The sequence below is a fragment of the Xiphophorus maculatus genome, chromosome 21, assembly GCF_002775205.1.
Source record: "Xiphophorus maculatus strain JP 163 A chromosome 21, X_maculatus-5.0-male, whole genome shotgun sequence".
Lineage (NCBI taxonomy): Eukaryota > Metazoa > Chordata > Actinopteri > Cyprinodontiformes > Poeciliidae > Xiphophorus > Xiphophorus maculatus.
Window position 1 is genome coordinate 10,567,733 of NC_036463.1, and position 14,612 is coordinate 10,582,344.

General features: G+C 37.3%; 1 protein-coding gene across 2 annotated transcripts; it reads right to left on the minus strand.

Annotated features, from left to right (window-relative positions):
- Positions 1-150: 150 nt before the first annotated feature.
- On the minus strand, positions 151-13,421 carry sgk3 (serum/glucocorticoid regulated kinase family member 3). 2 transcript variants are annotated; one of them, XM_014474793.2, is made up of 17 exons: positions 13,187-13,421; positions 8,166-8,346; positions 7,933-8,016; positions 7,725-7,797; positions 7,550-7,625; positions 6,680-6,755; positions 6,457-6,506; positions 6,299-6,356; positions 5,472-5,555; positions 5,255-5,386; positions 4,709-4,821; positions 3,008-3,044; positions 2,577-2,663; positions 2,311-2,406; positions 2,036-2,191; positions 1,315-1,404; positions 151-954 (listed from the first exon to the last, which is right to left on the minus strand). In XM_014474793.2, exons 2-17 carry the CDS (start codon positions 8,241-8,243, stop codon positions 784-786), a joined length of 1,461 nt encoding a protein of 486 aa, XP_014330279.1. In that variant the 5' UTR covers positions 8,244-8,346; positions 13,187-13,421; the 3' UTR covers positions 151-783. The 2 variants fall into 2 exon arrangements, with proteins under 2 accessions (XP_014330279.1, XP_023182620.1); XM_023326852.1 differs by having other exon boundaries at positions 8,162-8,346.
- Positions 13,422-14,612: the final 1,191 nt, after the last annotated feature.

Below are 14,612 nucleotides of genomic sequence, written 5' to 3' on the forward strand. Positions count from 1 at the left end.
GATTCAGTATCAATATTTTTGTTTCCTTTTCACAAATTTTTTTCAGGATCCCCTTTTTAACCGACCGTGTCTTATTTTCAGTCACATTTGTATGAATATACACTAAATAATATTACATCAGCTGCTAAAAATACTAATAAACACACAATGTAAACTTTTGCCTTTGGTTTTTTTAATCATTACTGCAGAAGTACATGTCAGCTGAAGACAAGTATTGTGAATTTCTAATTATATGAGCAGATGTGTTGAAGAAAATAAAATCAAAAACAGACGTTTCAGTATAAAAAAAAGAAACTGTTAGGCAACTGAACTAGCATGACAAATTTACCAAACATGCTTATAATCCACTTGTTCCCCAAGTAGAACCTACATACAACAAGCATTTGTTTATTATTTTATGATAAGAATATGGACAAACTCGATAGAATCTTTCTTTGTAGGTACAGTGAACTGTTCAAGTTTTCAAACGCCTGCTTGTTGATTTTATTTCAGGGATCATTTTAAGGCTCATTTTTTAGAAAAGACCTGAAATCACATTACCAAGTGAGGACATTAGCTGAATTCTAAAATATAGCATCTGTTATATATATATTTATATAAATACAAAACAGGTAAAATATAAAGACTTTCTTCCAATCAAAATCAGTTTTAAATGCAGGTTATTCTCTGTTGGTTGCTTTGGCTTCACAGGACAAATAAACCTCTTTGTTCTAACTTTTTTCCCTTTAGTCAAAAGAAATGTTACAATTGTTAAGGCAAATGAGGAACCCAGCTGGGGATGTTTCACTGGAATGAATCATCAGAAGGCGGGGCGTAGGAGAAGCCCAAAAAGGCATCGTCAGCTTCCATGACACTGGCGTTGACAATGGAGTGTTCTTTAGTCCAGCAGATGGAGTTGGGAACCATCTCCTCTGTGAACTCGGGATCAAAGTTTGCGATATCGCTGGAACAGCTCTGTCAAAACATTCAGAAATTACATAGCTCAAAACAACAAAATACATGCAGCAGGTGTAATGATAGACAGTAGGAAAAAGTGTCTCAGAGATGTTAAATTACATTTGAAAAATAAGGTAAATGATGTGTTAAATTACACCATAAAACACAATGTAATGACAGAATGTTATGAAATACACAACACTGCATGAGCATAGTAACTGGATTTTTTGCTCAACTAATTTTAACTAAGTATATGATATTGATTACTTCTATATTGAAAACAAAATAAATTGTTATAAACATATAATCCTTACATGGGATTGCCAAGTTGCATAAAATTGACAAGACAGTCAAGGCAAATGTAAATAATATATTTACCACATTAGGTGTAAATGGAGGGGGGATCTTTTTCTCTTCAAGATCCTTCCAGTTTATTGATAAGAAGAAACTGTGGGTTTTGATCTCATTCTGAAAAAAAAAGACATAAACCAAGATCATGACTTTCTATTGTCAAAGGGTTCCTACACATTTGTGAGGTTGATATTTAATACTTTTCCAAACTCACATTTCCAGACCTGCCTCTTTTTCTTGCATAAATAGGAAGGTTTATAAGGGGTGGACGATGGATGGAAGGATGCAAGGATTGAAGGAACAAAAAAACTGAAGGACAGAAGGAAGATGAGAACAAAGGAAGGAATGGAGGACTGAAAAAAGAAAACAAAGGAACAAAAAAGAAAGGCAAGCATTTGGATGAAAGGTTGAAAAATGGATAGAAGGACAGCTTTTAGACAACAGGAAAAGAAATAGAAATATTTCCATACTTTGTTTTTTTCCCCCATACTCTGGGAAAAACTTTAATCAAATTATATACTTTTCTAAACTGTGCAGAAACTCTGTTCCCATATCAGCCAGCAGAGGGAGCTGTGAAAAACAAACTTTTTTAATATTTATACACCACTTTGTGTTGGTTCTTTCACATAAAATACCATACAACACAATGGTATTTTATGTTATGTTGACCACAAACATTGACGTTTGTGGTCGTAGGATGAAAATCTGAAAAAGTTTAAGTAAAAAGAAAATGTGAATTAACACTCACAAAGTCGTCTCTGGAGCCCAGTCTGTGTGTGCGATCTTTCTCCAGCAGACCCTGAAGGAGAGACCAGGCTGTGCTGGAAGCTCCAGGGCGCATTGCTAGCGGTTTGTGGAGAATGTTGTCATACATCTCATGTGTGTCCCTGCTGTAAAATGGAGGCTAGAGCATAAAAAAAATTAACAGCGTTAGCAAGCCTGACTCATTGTGATGATTCAACAGTTTGTGAAGACTATAAATTTTCACATTTGAATGATCAAAACAACTGAAGAGAAACTCACTAAACCAAAGAGCATTTCATACAGCACAGATCCTAGACACCACCAGTCCACAGTGTTATCGTACGGCTGCTTCCTCAGGACTTCTGGAGCCAAATACTGAAGAACAAAAACATAAATTTGACATTTGATATTTTGTTTTAGTTGACAATGTTTGTGCGGATGCTATCTATTTTCCCTGTAAAATGCAACTAAAGCAAATCATTCTTATGTGTTTAACTCAAAGCTTCTGTAAAGGTTGCAGGATATGTAGCAAACATTCACGCTACCTCAGGAGTTCCACAAAATGTAGAGGTGGTATCTGTCTGGGAAATGCCCTCCTTGCACAATCCAAAGTCAGTCAGCACGATATGTCCCTTCAAAGATAAGACATGGACATTTTTAGATAACGTGCCAAACAAGCACCTCATTATCCCCAGACACTGACACTGTCTCTATTGTTGCCAGGAACGCTGCCAGCAACGTAACCCCGTCAGTCCCATTCACCGTCTCCTCGCATGACGCAGTAAGACCTAATCCAATCACATGCATCACCTCCAGCTGGAAATTACAAGATGGGTGCACAAATTCCTAGAAAACTGGAGTACGAACTCTGAGCACGTAAAAAAAAAAACACAAACAAAAGAAAAACCTGTCCAACAGAACGACAGAATTGACCACATGCAGGGCATAAATGAAAAATTAAAACATTAACACTCACCTCCTGGTCAAGCAGGATATTTTCTGGCTTTAAGTCTCTGGAGGAAAAATAATAATAATAAATTATTCTTATTAGAAATCAAATATCTGCTTGAAATGTAAATATATTTTGATCAAACTTGATCTGCTATACACGGTCTAAAGTTGGAATATGGACTCAAAAAACACTGAGCGCTAATTGTCTTCTGTCTGGGCACTAAATGGTCAGGCTGTTAACTACATTTGAGAGCTGATTTTGCATCTTTTTGAGTTGAGATAACAATAAAGAGAGTACACATGATATATTTTTTTTAAAAAATACCTGATTTGTGAGAACAAAAGAGAAATAAGAAGATATAGACTAACTAGTCTCAACTTCATGTGCCACATACAACATGACGATGCACAAAATATGCTAATAGATGAACGGTGTCACCTGTCAACATGAAAACCGTTTACAAACTGTTCATATTGGGATAGTGGCCCCTGAAAACTGTAACTCACAGTCATGATACACAGTCATGTTGGAAGAGGAAGGGGCTCACTAGTTGATTACTGAGTCCACTATCCCTATCACTAACCACTATGCTGACTGAGTTATCATTCAAATAATCAGTTCTATACACCAATTAATTCAACAGAACTAGTTTCTAATGTAACTAGAGTAAAAGTATTCATACCTCTTGACCTATTCCGCATTTTATCATGTTACAAACACAAACTAATGCATTTTATTGGGAATTTGCACAATGTACCAACACAAAGTCGTTTTTTGATTTTACATTCAGCTCATCTGGGTTTGTCTGAAACTGAATCGTTCTTCTCAAAGTAGCTCAAGGTCTGTTACAGCGAATGGAGAGCATTGGCAAACATCAACATTTAAGCCTTGCAGCAGATTATCAATTAAATCAGGCCTTTAGCTGAACAACATGGATGCATTTCGATATAAAATCATTCTATTGTACCCTGGCTGTATGTTTAGGGTCGTTGTCCTGCAGAAAAGTGAACTTTGTCCCAGTCTTTAGCCAGAACTGCCCCATCTTAAATTTCATGCTTCTTCCAATTAAACATAATCAGGTTCCTTGTTGCTGAATAATAGCATCCCCAGAGCATGATGCCACCATGACCTTGTGTTAAGGTTAATGAGTTATTCTTGCTACTCTTCCATAAAAGCCAGATTTGAAGAATGTACGACCAATTGTTTTGGTGTAAACAGATTTGCCCATCCTGAGCTGTGGCTCTCTGCAGCTCCTTCAGAAGTGGAGCTCCTGGCTGCTTCTCAAAGTAAATCTTTCCTTTTCTAGCCTGACTGTTTAGATCGACAAGTTCTTGGTAGGTTGGTCAACGCCTTTGCATTTTGGATTAGCCAGGACTTTATCTTTGTCCTTCTTGGTCTTTAAGATGCTGTTTGTTCTCTAAAAAAAAGCTCTAAAGCATCACAGAATAGCTGTATTTACACTGACAGTCAGCTGGTTGACTAGATTTTATTTAGAAGCATATAAGTAACAGGGACTCAATGCCATTGCATGCTAGACCTTTCATATTTTCATTAGGAAATCCCATTTCATGTCTTCTGCTCTTCAGCTATGCATTAACCCGTGTTGGTCTTTCACATGAACTCACAACAAAACAACTGAACAAGTCAACTGACAATATTGTTTTAGTACATTTACAAAATATGTCACAAGAACCTTAGCCCTAAGCAAAGCCTGTTTCGGCATACCTGTAAACAATGTAGAGAGAATGCAGATATCCGAGCGCACTTGCCATTTCAGCAATGTAGAACTTAGCTCTGGATTCTGGAAATGTCCGTTCTCTTTGAAGATGAAAAAAAAGCTGAAACGAGAACGTTGCAGTGAATTTTCGCCAGGGACACAGCAACATACAGGGTTTTGTTTTCATTCAGATTGAAAATGTAGTGATTTAACATCTGAAAAGATTGTGTGCATGCACAAAAGAGGCAGGTTCACAGAGACGCAAGCTGCCATTAGTCATTCTCACAGTCACAAATTGCAACTTAAAAAAAGACTGTGAATCACACTTGACATCAATCTCCAGAGGAAGTTACAGTCAAAAGTCATTTTTTGAGTAATGCTGTAATTTCTGAGAAGAATTTCAAACATGCAAATGTTTGAGCCAGAAAATAACTGCTCCAAGGTTATTTCAATCAAAGCTGCTCAGTGCTTCTATCCTGTGTTACTTCATTCCACAGCTGAATCATGTGAGTCAGTCTTGTGCGCCTCATTCCCTCCTAACTGAAACAACTCACTTCTCCTCCATTGACGAAATCCAAGACGAAGTACAACTTGTCTGTGGTCTGAAAGGAATAGTGAAGCCCGACCAGAAAGGGGTGTTTGACATTCTTCAGAAGCACGTTGCGCTCTGCCATGATGTGTTTTTGCTGATTGGAAGAATAATTCACAGGGAGGGTTACAACACAGCAACACCAATGCGCTCACATGATCGTCACGGATTTGAAAAGTTACCTCTTTTCTATTGAGAATGACTTTTTTCTGTAAAACTTTGACTGCATAATATTTTCCATCGTGTCTCCGTTTCGCAAGGAAAACCTGTGTCGCAAGGAAACAAAGCAAGTTAGATGTTGCACTCAGCGGTAACCATAGTAATTCCCAAACTGATTCTCACTTCCTGAACAGAAAGGCCAATAGATGCAGAACTAAAACTTAGTTGTTCCTCAGCACAAAACTGAAACAATTTTCATTTAAATAAACTTTAACACATAGGTGCCTCAAAATATTACTAAAAAAACATGTCTTGTTATTTATTACTCAACATGTTGTCTAACATTTCAGGGTATTTTATTGGGATCACTACTAAACAAGCAAAGCACTGTCTAGTAGTGAAGTGAAAGAAAACTGTTTTTGACATATTCTTATAAAACATAAATCTAAAAAGTGTGGCATGCTTTTGCATTCAGCCCCCTTGACTCTGATACCTCTAAATAAGCTCCAGTTCAACCCATCGCCTCCAGAGGTCCTTCAGTTCAATAACTCTGAACAATGAGAGGCATTTTTAGCACTGGATCATACCAACAGGTATCAGACTAAAAGAGGCCTTAACACACATACACACGCACACCTGCACCCCTACACACACATTTAAACTGTACTAATTAGGTAACTTTTCAGGCAATACACATTCCTAGATTTTATAGGGGGTTCAATATATAATAGTAGGGTACGTTTCTCTGAAGGTTTTGGTTTCAATGTGACAAAAAGTAAAAAAAAAGTTTAAAGTGTATGAACACTTTTGAAAGGACTGCATATTTCCCAATATTGCAGGGTTCTCCTACCTTTCCAAAACTCCCCTTTCCTATAACTTTTAAAAAGTCAAAGTCTGTAGGCTTTGCCCTGAAAGACAAAGATACAACATTAATGTTTGTCACTACTTCCTGAAGGACTAAAGGGAACAAATGTTTCACACAAAAATTACCCAAAGAAGGACACTTACTGTGGATTTCCAGAGGGTCCCAGGTTAATGTTTCTGGAGGTAGAGCTGTTCTGTTAAACACCAGACAAACATTATCTACATTAACTACCAGGACATAACTAACCGAGGAGAGCTGCGACAGAAGCCACACACTTTCAACAAACATGTTGAGATTCTATTAGGCTAAACAGGATGTTTTAGAAGCAAACATTTCATGCAGCTGTTCACATGAGTCTTTACTTACTTTATCATCCTCATCCTCAGAGGCATCTGAAAGTTGGTGCTTCCTGTCCATTAGAAGAAAGCTCCTTACATCTGGACTGTCATGTTTAATTTGGAACAAAGAAATTAATAAAACATCAGTAACAAACTCTAGACAACGCAGAACTGAATAATAATACTGTAATACTAAATGTTGGTTCAATATATATTAAATCACCAAAAAAATCTTTTAAATGTTAGCAGTGTACACAGGAAAAAAGAAATATTTCATTTGAGTAGACTGTAGATTCATTTTAAATGAGCAGCAATCATATCAAGCAAAAGTCCAATACAATGTTAGAAACTAATTTGCACATCATTTAGTGTAATACATATTTGTGAAAAATAGCAGGAAGCCAGTAAGATGTTTCCTAATTGGTCAACTAGATCGCAAACATTTTTGTTTTTATTTTCATTAAAAAAATAAGAACATTCCAACAAATGTTAATAGAAAACATGAAGAAAAAAAGAAAACGCCTTCAAAAGTAAAAAATGAATAAAGTAAAACAGACAGGAAGAAGGCACTCCAGCTTAGCTGAGTTGATCCACTTCCTTTCTAATGATCAACCTGACTCCAATAAAAAGATTGAGCATTTCCATCCACAGGTGTAGCTATTGTTTGGCAAGTGTTTTGTCTTGTCCAAGTTGGCGGAGAAGATGGAATGAAAGAAACTATTTGTACTTTACATGAATTAAAGGTCAGGAGAATGTGTAAATGTAAAACTCAATTTTAGGTTTGATCTGGAGCTTTGCCTGGTACTCCAATCTCTCCACATCACAATACGTCCACCATAAAAAAAACAAAAACATGTTGTCATCAAATTATTATTTCCTCCAATATATTTGCACTTACTGGCTGGAAAGCTGAGGATTTGAGACAATCCGCTTGATGAATTCATGCAGCCCCGCTCTTCTTTGCTTGATGAATTCTGTAAGTAGGATGCATGTTTGAACAGAAACAACAAAATAGACACAAAATGCATCAATTTGACTATTATAGGAGCTGTCATTTATTAGCACTCACTGACCTGGGTCAAAATTGTCCCCAAATATCCTTTTTGCTGGTATTTTCAAGTTCATAGATGGAAACTGTTTTCTTAACTGAGTTGGAAAGAAAAACATAAAGTAAAAAGGATACAGTTAGCACCGCTGCTATTGTGATAAAATGCAAACAATTCAATCAAAGACTCAAATTTACTAAGTAGCACATTTATTTGTGGAGAAAATTGGACTCACTGTGTTATATAGTTTATCAAACTCTGCGTATCGCCTGAAGACAAACCACTCATGTCTTCCAACAGACACCATCACTTTGTAAACCTGAAAAAAAAAAAACAGAAAAGGTTTTCAGATGAACAAATGGTAGAGTTTGATCATGTGTTTGCTTCAAAACTGTGAGAACCTAAACCTCAAGGATCCACTTTGACATTTCCAATAAAAACATATATATAGGAATGGAAACAACGCACTGTGTAGCGCTTCTTCTTGTCCCTCTGCTCGTTGTGGCAGGGAATGCTGACATTAGGAAAACTGGACTGCTCCTCCATCTTGGGGTCTGTCAGCGTTCAGAGGCACCGAGTCGTAAAGTAATGAGCTCTCCTGGGTAAGACTTCAAGTGTGCAAGTGGCCAACCCTCATGCTGAGACTTTGCTGCATAGAAGAAAAGAGAATAGACCACTCTGAAATCCAGGAAGTGAAACTGGTGTTCATCTGACCTCTATACATGTCAGCATGTTGTGTCTGTCGAGTCCTACTTGGTCTAAAGAAAACTTTGAAAACTGAAATCAGTTTGATTTATCATTCAGTCATCGTCTGCTGCTGCTGTTGAAGGCCTCCTGTGCATGTACATGCTTGCACTGTGGTTAGATTGTTTTCAAAACACGTTTGGAGATTTTTCCATTCAAAACTGTGAACATTTGTAAACAGCAGTTTCCTAGTCTTGCCATTGACTCCGAGTAGGATTTAGGTCTGGACTTTAACTAGGCCGTTAAAACATAAGTCAATGACTCAATGCAATCTGCTGGCTTTCCTTAGGCAGAAACTCTTTGAGCTAATTTGAATAATAATAATAATAATAATAATAAATGAGCTTGTTATACTATTTGATGACTTGGATAACTTGGAATGTATGCGTAATTGAATTGAATTTTCCACAACTAAACCCAATCCATTTACACCATTATATACAGTGAAACATTTTAGAAATTATGGTAGAGAGATGTTTGAGATATTTTCAGGTCAGATTGTTAGCATTTTCAGTTTTTCAGTTGTTGAAAATGCAATTTATCTACTGCTTGCTTAAAGTTTAGCCCGTATTAGAAACAGCCTGGGCCAGCAGTCCTTTCAGCTTCTCGAGCAAGAACAACATGAGCCCACACTGGTGGCAACAAATGAGTCGCTGAGCTCGTTATGGTAGACAAATGTTTAACCCACTCCTTCCTCAGTTAAAGCCTATAATTCCCTCCACGTTTTCACTGCTAATGTATAATTGTAGTCTATTCTGTTTTCCTCTTTGCATATGGCAGAGAGGTTAGAGTCAATTTCTGAAAACCTCCCTCCACTGTCATTCACTCATCCTACTCTGTCGCCCACACCCCTCTCGCACATGTGGTCCCTGATATACTCATCTGTTAAATACAATGCCTTGTTAAACCCTTTGAACCCTTAAACTTTTTCATATTGTTTCTCACTACGACCCCTTTCAATGTGATTCCAGTAAAATAAAATCCTGCGCAACTCACTGAGATTAGTAGCCATCCATTTGTTAAACAGAAACTGCAGTCAAAAACACACGGATCTCTGAAGACCCAACACATTCTCCCCACTTTTAGTATGTTAATGGCAGGATTATGCTGTGGAGATGAACAGGAATAGTTTTTTAGTTATTTCTACTTCAAATTTATACCTAATTTTAACATGGCTCAGCAGGTAGCATGTAAAATCTAACTTAAATATGTTTAGGTTTGCTCCTGACATAAAATGTGAAGTGTATAAGTACAGTACATTTGCCATGCACTATAAAGCTCATTGTGGAGGTGTAATAAACTTTGAGTCCTGAATACATACAGTTAGGCCCCCAACATTATTCATACCAAGAAGTTTGTTTCAACGATACGGGCGTCTTTCTAAAAAATGCTGAAACAACATAAAGGAGGATTCGTCATCAGATTCGACTCGGGATGAGCCGATGCGAAACATTGATATTACGTCTAATTATGCTAACTCTGCGGTGGTATGAATAATTAGCCTCCAGAAAAAAATTAACACACAGGAAGAAAAACAGCAGCACATAATGACAGAACATGTCTAATTAGATTTCAGCCGTACTGTAGACTCTTAGCACTGTGCAACCTAACCAGAGAAGAACATCCTCGGAGTTGTATAACGTCTACGTCGCAACAAAGCCTTTTGTCAACGGTTCTGACTTGTCCATTGTTTGATGTCAGTGAGGTCAGCCCCAGTTTGTTTAATAGTTTTTGTCAAAGAAAAAAACCCTCCCTGTTGATTGCTCAGAACACACGGAAAGTCTTTGTGTTTACGTTCTGTCTCTCTCTCAGAGCGCTCCTGAACACATCCTGAAGGTAAATGTCTTTAAACGATCCCAGTCCACGGCCTCTTCATCCAGAGCTGGTAAACCCTGCCTTATAGTTTCACTTTGACTCACATTTGTGTATAGAAATAGATGTGTGATATTCAAAGTATCTTTCCCTTGAAAGCTGAACTTCTACACAGTTCAACGATTCAGCTAAAGTGGACAAGCCGAGGCAGATTTCTGTTATGAAACCCTCTAAGTTTATGCAACAGAGGCTGGTACACGCAATGTGTGTAAAAAAAATAAATAAATAAAATAAACGGTTGGCACTTCCCCGGACTGTTTCACATCTGCTCCTGTTTTCATGGTGAAATGTCTCTGAACACATCGGTAGGACCCGCTTTTTAACATTCCAGAAATCCTACTGTCTCAGATAACCTGAGCTTGTGCTTGTGTAACTTATATAAATCTGATCCATCAGTACAAACACTCCCAAACCATTAAAAACAAATCCTTTGAGGGTAAATGACGACAAATGGAAATAGACCAGGTTGTTTGTACCAAATTTTTTCAAGCTCTACATGAGTTAAGTTGTGGTGACAGGCTCCAGAGAGGCTCGACTACAACAGAGAATCAGAAATAGCACCAGTGAATACCCTGCGGAAACGTTAAAGGTATTTTCTGTATCGCACATGTTGAGGAATTTGAGTCACAAAACCGAAGCTGAGGAGACAGTAGGGTGGGAGGCCTGACATGAATGCTCGGCGAGGCATGTGGCTTCGGATAAACAAAGCTGTGAGCGTGCAAGCTGAGCAGAATTGTGGGAGGAACCTGTTGCATGAGCAGGATGAAAACCTGTTTCAGAAAATAAACAAACAATTACCGTTTAACGTTTTTATTTCTCAAACTGTCATCGACAAGAATCCACATCCAACTAGCTTGTTTGAAAAGCCTTTGTGTTTAATAGATGACAGTTATTACTACGTTCTCATGTTGGAATCTAATTAAAATGCAGCAGAGACAGATCTCTGTTAGAGGAAGTGCAGCTGGGCGGCTTGCCTGGCATGAACTCGGTCAACCATGATGCAAGCAGCCGTCCTCTCCATTATCGTTGATCCTGAACCTGACGTTACGGCTCGGACGACACGTAAATACCGACAGGCTGCACCCGGTGATGACGGCTTGCTTTGTGCACCAGCGATCAAAAGTATAAAACAGAAATCAGGTTCCAGGGAGATAATTTAACTTCTCCTCAGCACAGCTACTTTGTAATTATTTAACGGTGTGTAAAATTATTCATATGCCTTGAACTTTTCATCCCATTTGTGAGGTTTCAACCACAAACTACTATGTTTTCTTCTAGAATTTTATTAATTTGACAAATCAAAATTTACAGAAAAAATATGGGAAAGCGTGGTGTGTATTAGTATTCAGCCCCCTTTACTCTGATGCACTTAAATAAAAGATAGTGCAGCCAATTAGTAAATAGTTGTAGATGTACAAATGTATCTGTTAATGGGCATCTGGAACTACATCACGTGTCTATTTTTTTTTCTTCATTTATTTACAATATAGTTAATAGATCTACAAATAGGATTTATAAACAACAGATTCACAAATAGTGATTTAAAAAAAAAAACCTTAATCAAGTTTTTGTTTTGTTTTGTTTTTCTAATATTTTTTACATCTAGACATTTGGGTTGAAATATTGAATTGAGTTCATTCAAATATTGATTTATACTTCTGAGATGGATCAATACCTATATCCACTTTTCTCAGAGCAAATCATAGTGGGGTTATTGATTTTATTTACTGATAGAATTGGGTCACATTAATATTTTTTTTAATTATTTTTCTTCTAATTAGACAGGTATCAGTCAACTTGGATTAATTGAAATTGTGGCAGCTCTTCCTGTTTTGCAACCACCTGTAAAAATCAAGGAATAAGCAGTGAGGATCCATAAGTACTTGAAAAATAAAGAGGCAGATTTCCAATACCATGTAAACGAAAACAAAACAACAGAGAAATTGCAGCTGTAAAGGGACAGATAGTCAGAGGAAGAGTATTTTCATGTGACCTGTAAGTATTTAAAGGGGAGGTGCTGTGGTCTGGTGACACAAAAATTGAACTTTCACTAAAACAGCATCGCATACCTTCCTACACACACCTTCTGCATAGCGAAATGTGATGATGGGCACATCATTATCAGGCAAATTATGGATGTTCGCAGGAGTCATCCCTCCACCTGAGCTTGAATGAACCTTTGTGTAGGTCTGCAAGGTAATTTCCCAATCTAGAGTACTGCGGTTTGTGGTTATACAGGTGAACAAAAGGGCTGTGACCAAGCTGCATCAACAATCTTAGTAGGGAACCATGCTGCTGGTTTATACATCTGAAACATAATCTGCACAATCAGAGGATGTGGTACATTTCAAAAGCGATCAGCTACTCCAGTTTTACTGTAGGAGACTTGTTTGGCAGGGTCTTAGTATCTTTCACTTGTTCCTGGTGCTTAATTTTAAATCTAAACACACATCACGTGTGTTAGAGGAAAAAGCCTCTCCAGCAGAGATCAGGGGAGGGAAAATGAGCCAGTGAAGGGAGGAGCTGACCACACACACACACACACACACACAAAACGAAAATGACAGAGAAAATGAAGACATGCAGTAGATGAGAGATTCAACAGGCTGTAGTAAGATTTCGTGTGTATAACAACCCATTCAGAAAGAAATCTCGTATGATCCTCGGTGGGCTGTCAAAGCTAGGCAGAAAAGCGGCTAATTCAGCCGCTTTTACATTGTTTGAGTCCGTTAAAATACACAGTTTTGTCATGTAATGTAATATTTCGAAGCTGTACGATTACATAAAGTAGCAGTAAACTCGGTTGCCTCAAAAGCCGAAACTACGCTCTAAAAACTAGAGCAAGGTAATTGTTGAACGTGAACATTACGTACCTTACAGTATTTTTGATACTGCGTCCGTTTCTCCTCTTCTTTTTCAACGGTGACGTTTCGAACTGAAGCCTTTAAAATGTCCGAACAGGTGACATTTGTCCGTGAGACGAGAGGCTAAAGCTCCTCGAAGGACTCTTAAATCAAAGGTGTGTTTTGGTGGCTGTCCATGAACGCCTCACAAACGAGAGAAGCAGGAAACATCGGGCTTTTCCTGCAGCAGAAAGTTCCAATGAAATTAGTCACGGGAGCGCGCAGCGACAGCCCACCGCTACTACCAAACAGGCAGCGACTGGACATCCGGTGAGGTTTTTCAAAATAAAATCAGGAGTTATGTACAGAGTTACTTTTGTGCATTTTTCATATTTAAATATCTACGTTAAAATGTATTCCTGCTTCAAGAAATTTACTTACAAACTTAGACAGGTATAAGAATAGGCGTAATAGGATTTATTGCATTTTAACCAAAAACTAAATATGGACAAAATAATAAACTAATTCAGCACCAGAACTTTTTTTTGGTGTTGAATTATTAAATAAATAGGCATATGAGCTCAACAACAACGATATTTATTGTTTTTAATCTGTTATTTGGGTAATTCAATCATCAGATTGGTGCAAAGTGTTTTGGTACATATTCAGCTTTCTGTTTCAGGAACCCCGAATCTTTGAAATAAGTAGTATAGAAATGTGCACTGTGAACGCTGACATTAGCATTGGGAAAGTCTGTGCTTGCTGCAATATAGTTTGTATTGAGATGATATTTTAGGCTTGAATAGTTTTGGTGATAGGCAAGCTTCTTTTTTCACAATATTCTTTTTTTAGTGGGTTGAAGGGGGAATTCGGACCAGTGATCCTTGAGGGTCCAGTGTGACAGAAAAATTGAGAAAGCTGTTATTCCACTTCTGCTAAAACTGTATATTGTCTCACATATTATTTTGTTAAATAAGATTTCAATGACAAATAACTTTTGCACTTCGACTTACTTCTTCTTGTTTCTTACTTTGGCACTTTTTTTAGATTGCGCTCTGTGGACCGAAATAACGTGAACTTTTATTTTCAGCTCACAGGAACTTTTATTTCCGCTCTCTACTTCTAAAAAGCTCAACATTGGCAGACGTTTTGTAGGAACCAATAGTGTCACCTATAGGCGGAACGGTGGCACAACATGTGCTGTAGGATAAAAGTCTCAACTTTGTAAAATAGTGAACAAATAAATAAATCCTAATAATAATACATACATACATACATACATACATACATACATACATACATACATACATACATACATACATACATACATACATAGAGATTTTAAGACACATGAATTTAATGTCTAACTATTTATTTCAAAAAGAGAGATGATTAAAATTAATTAATGAACTATGAACTAAAATAGTTATGCAATATATTATACATTTATATAGAA

What these genes read in the sequence shown, in the direction of transcription:
- sgk3 (XM_014474793.2), bottom strand. Translation starts at nt 8,243, where the DNA reads ATGGAGGAGCAGTCCAGTTTTCCTAATGTCAGCATTCCCTGCCACAAC. An exon ending in TTGATAAACTATATAACACA is followed by an intron (nt 7,798 to 7,932) that starts GTGAGTCCAATT and finishes TTTCCAACTCAG; the next exon opens with TTAAGAAAACAGTTTCCATC. An exon ending in ATGAAATGCTCTTTGGTTTA is followed by an intron (nt 2,192 to 2,310) that starts GTGAGTTTCTCT and finishes TTTATGCTCTAG; the next exon opens with CCTCCATTTTACAGCAGGGA.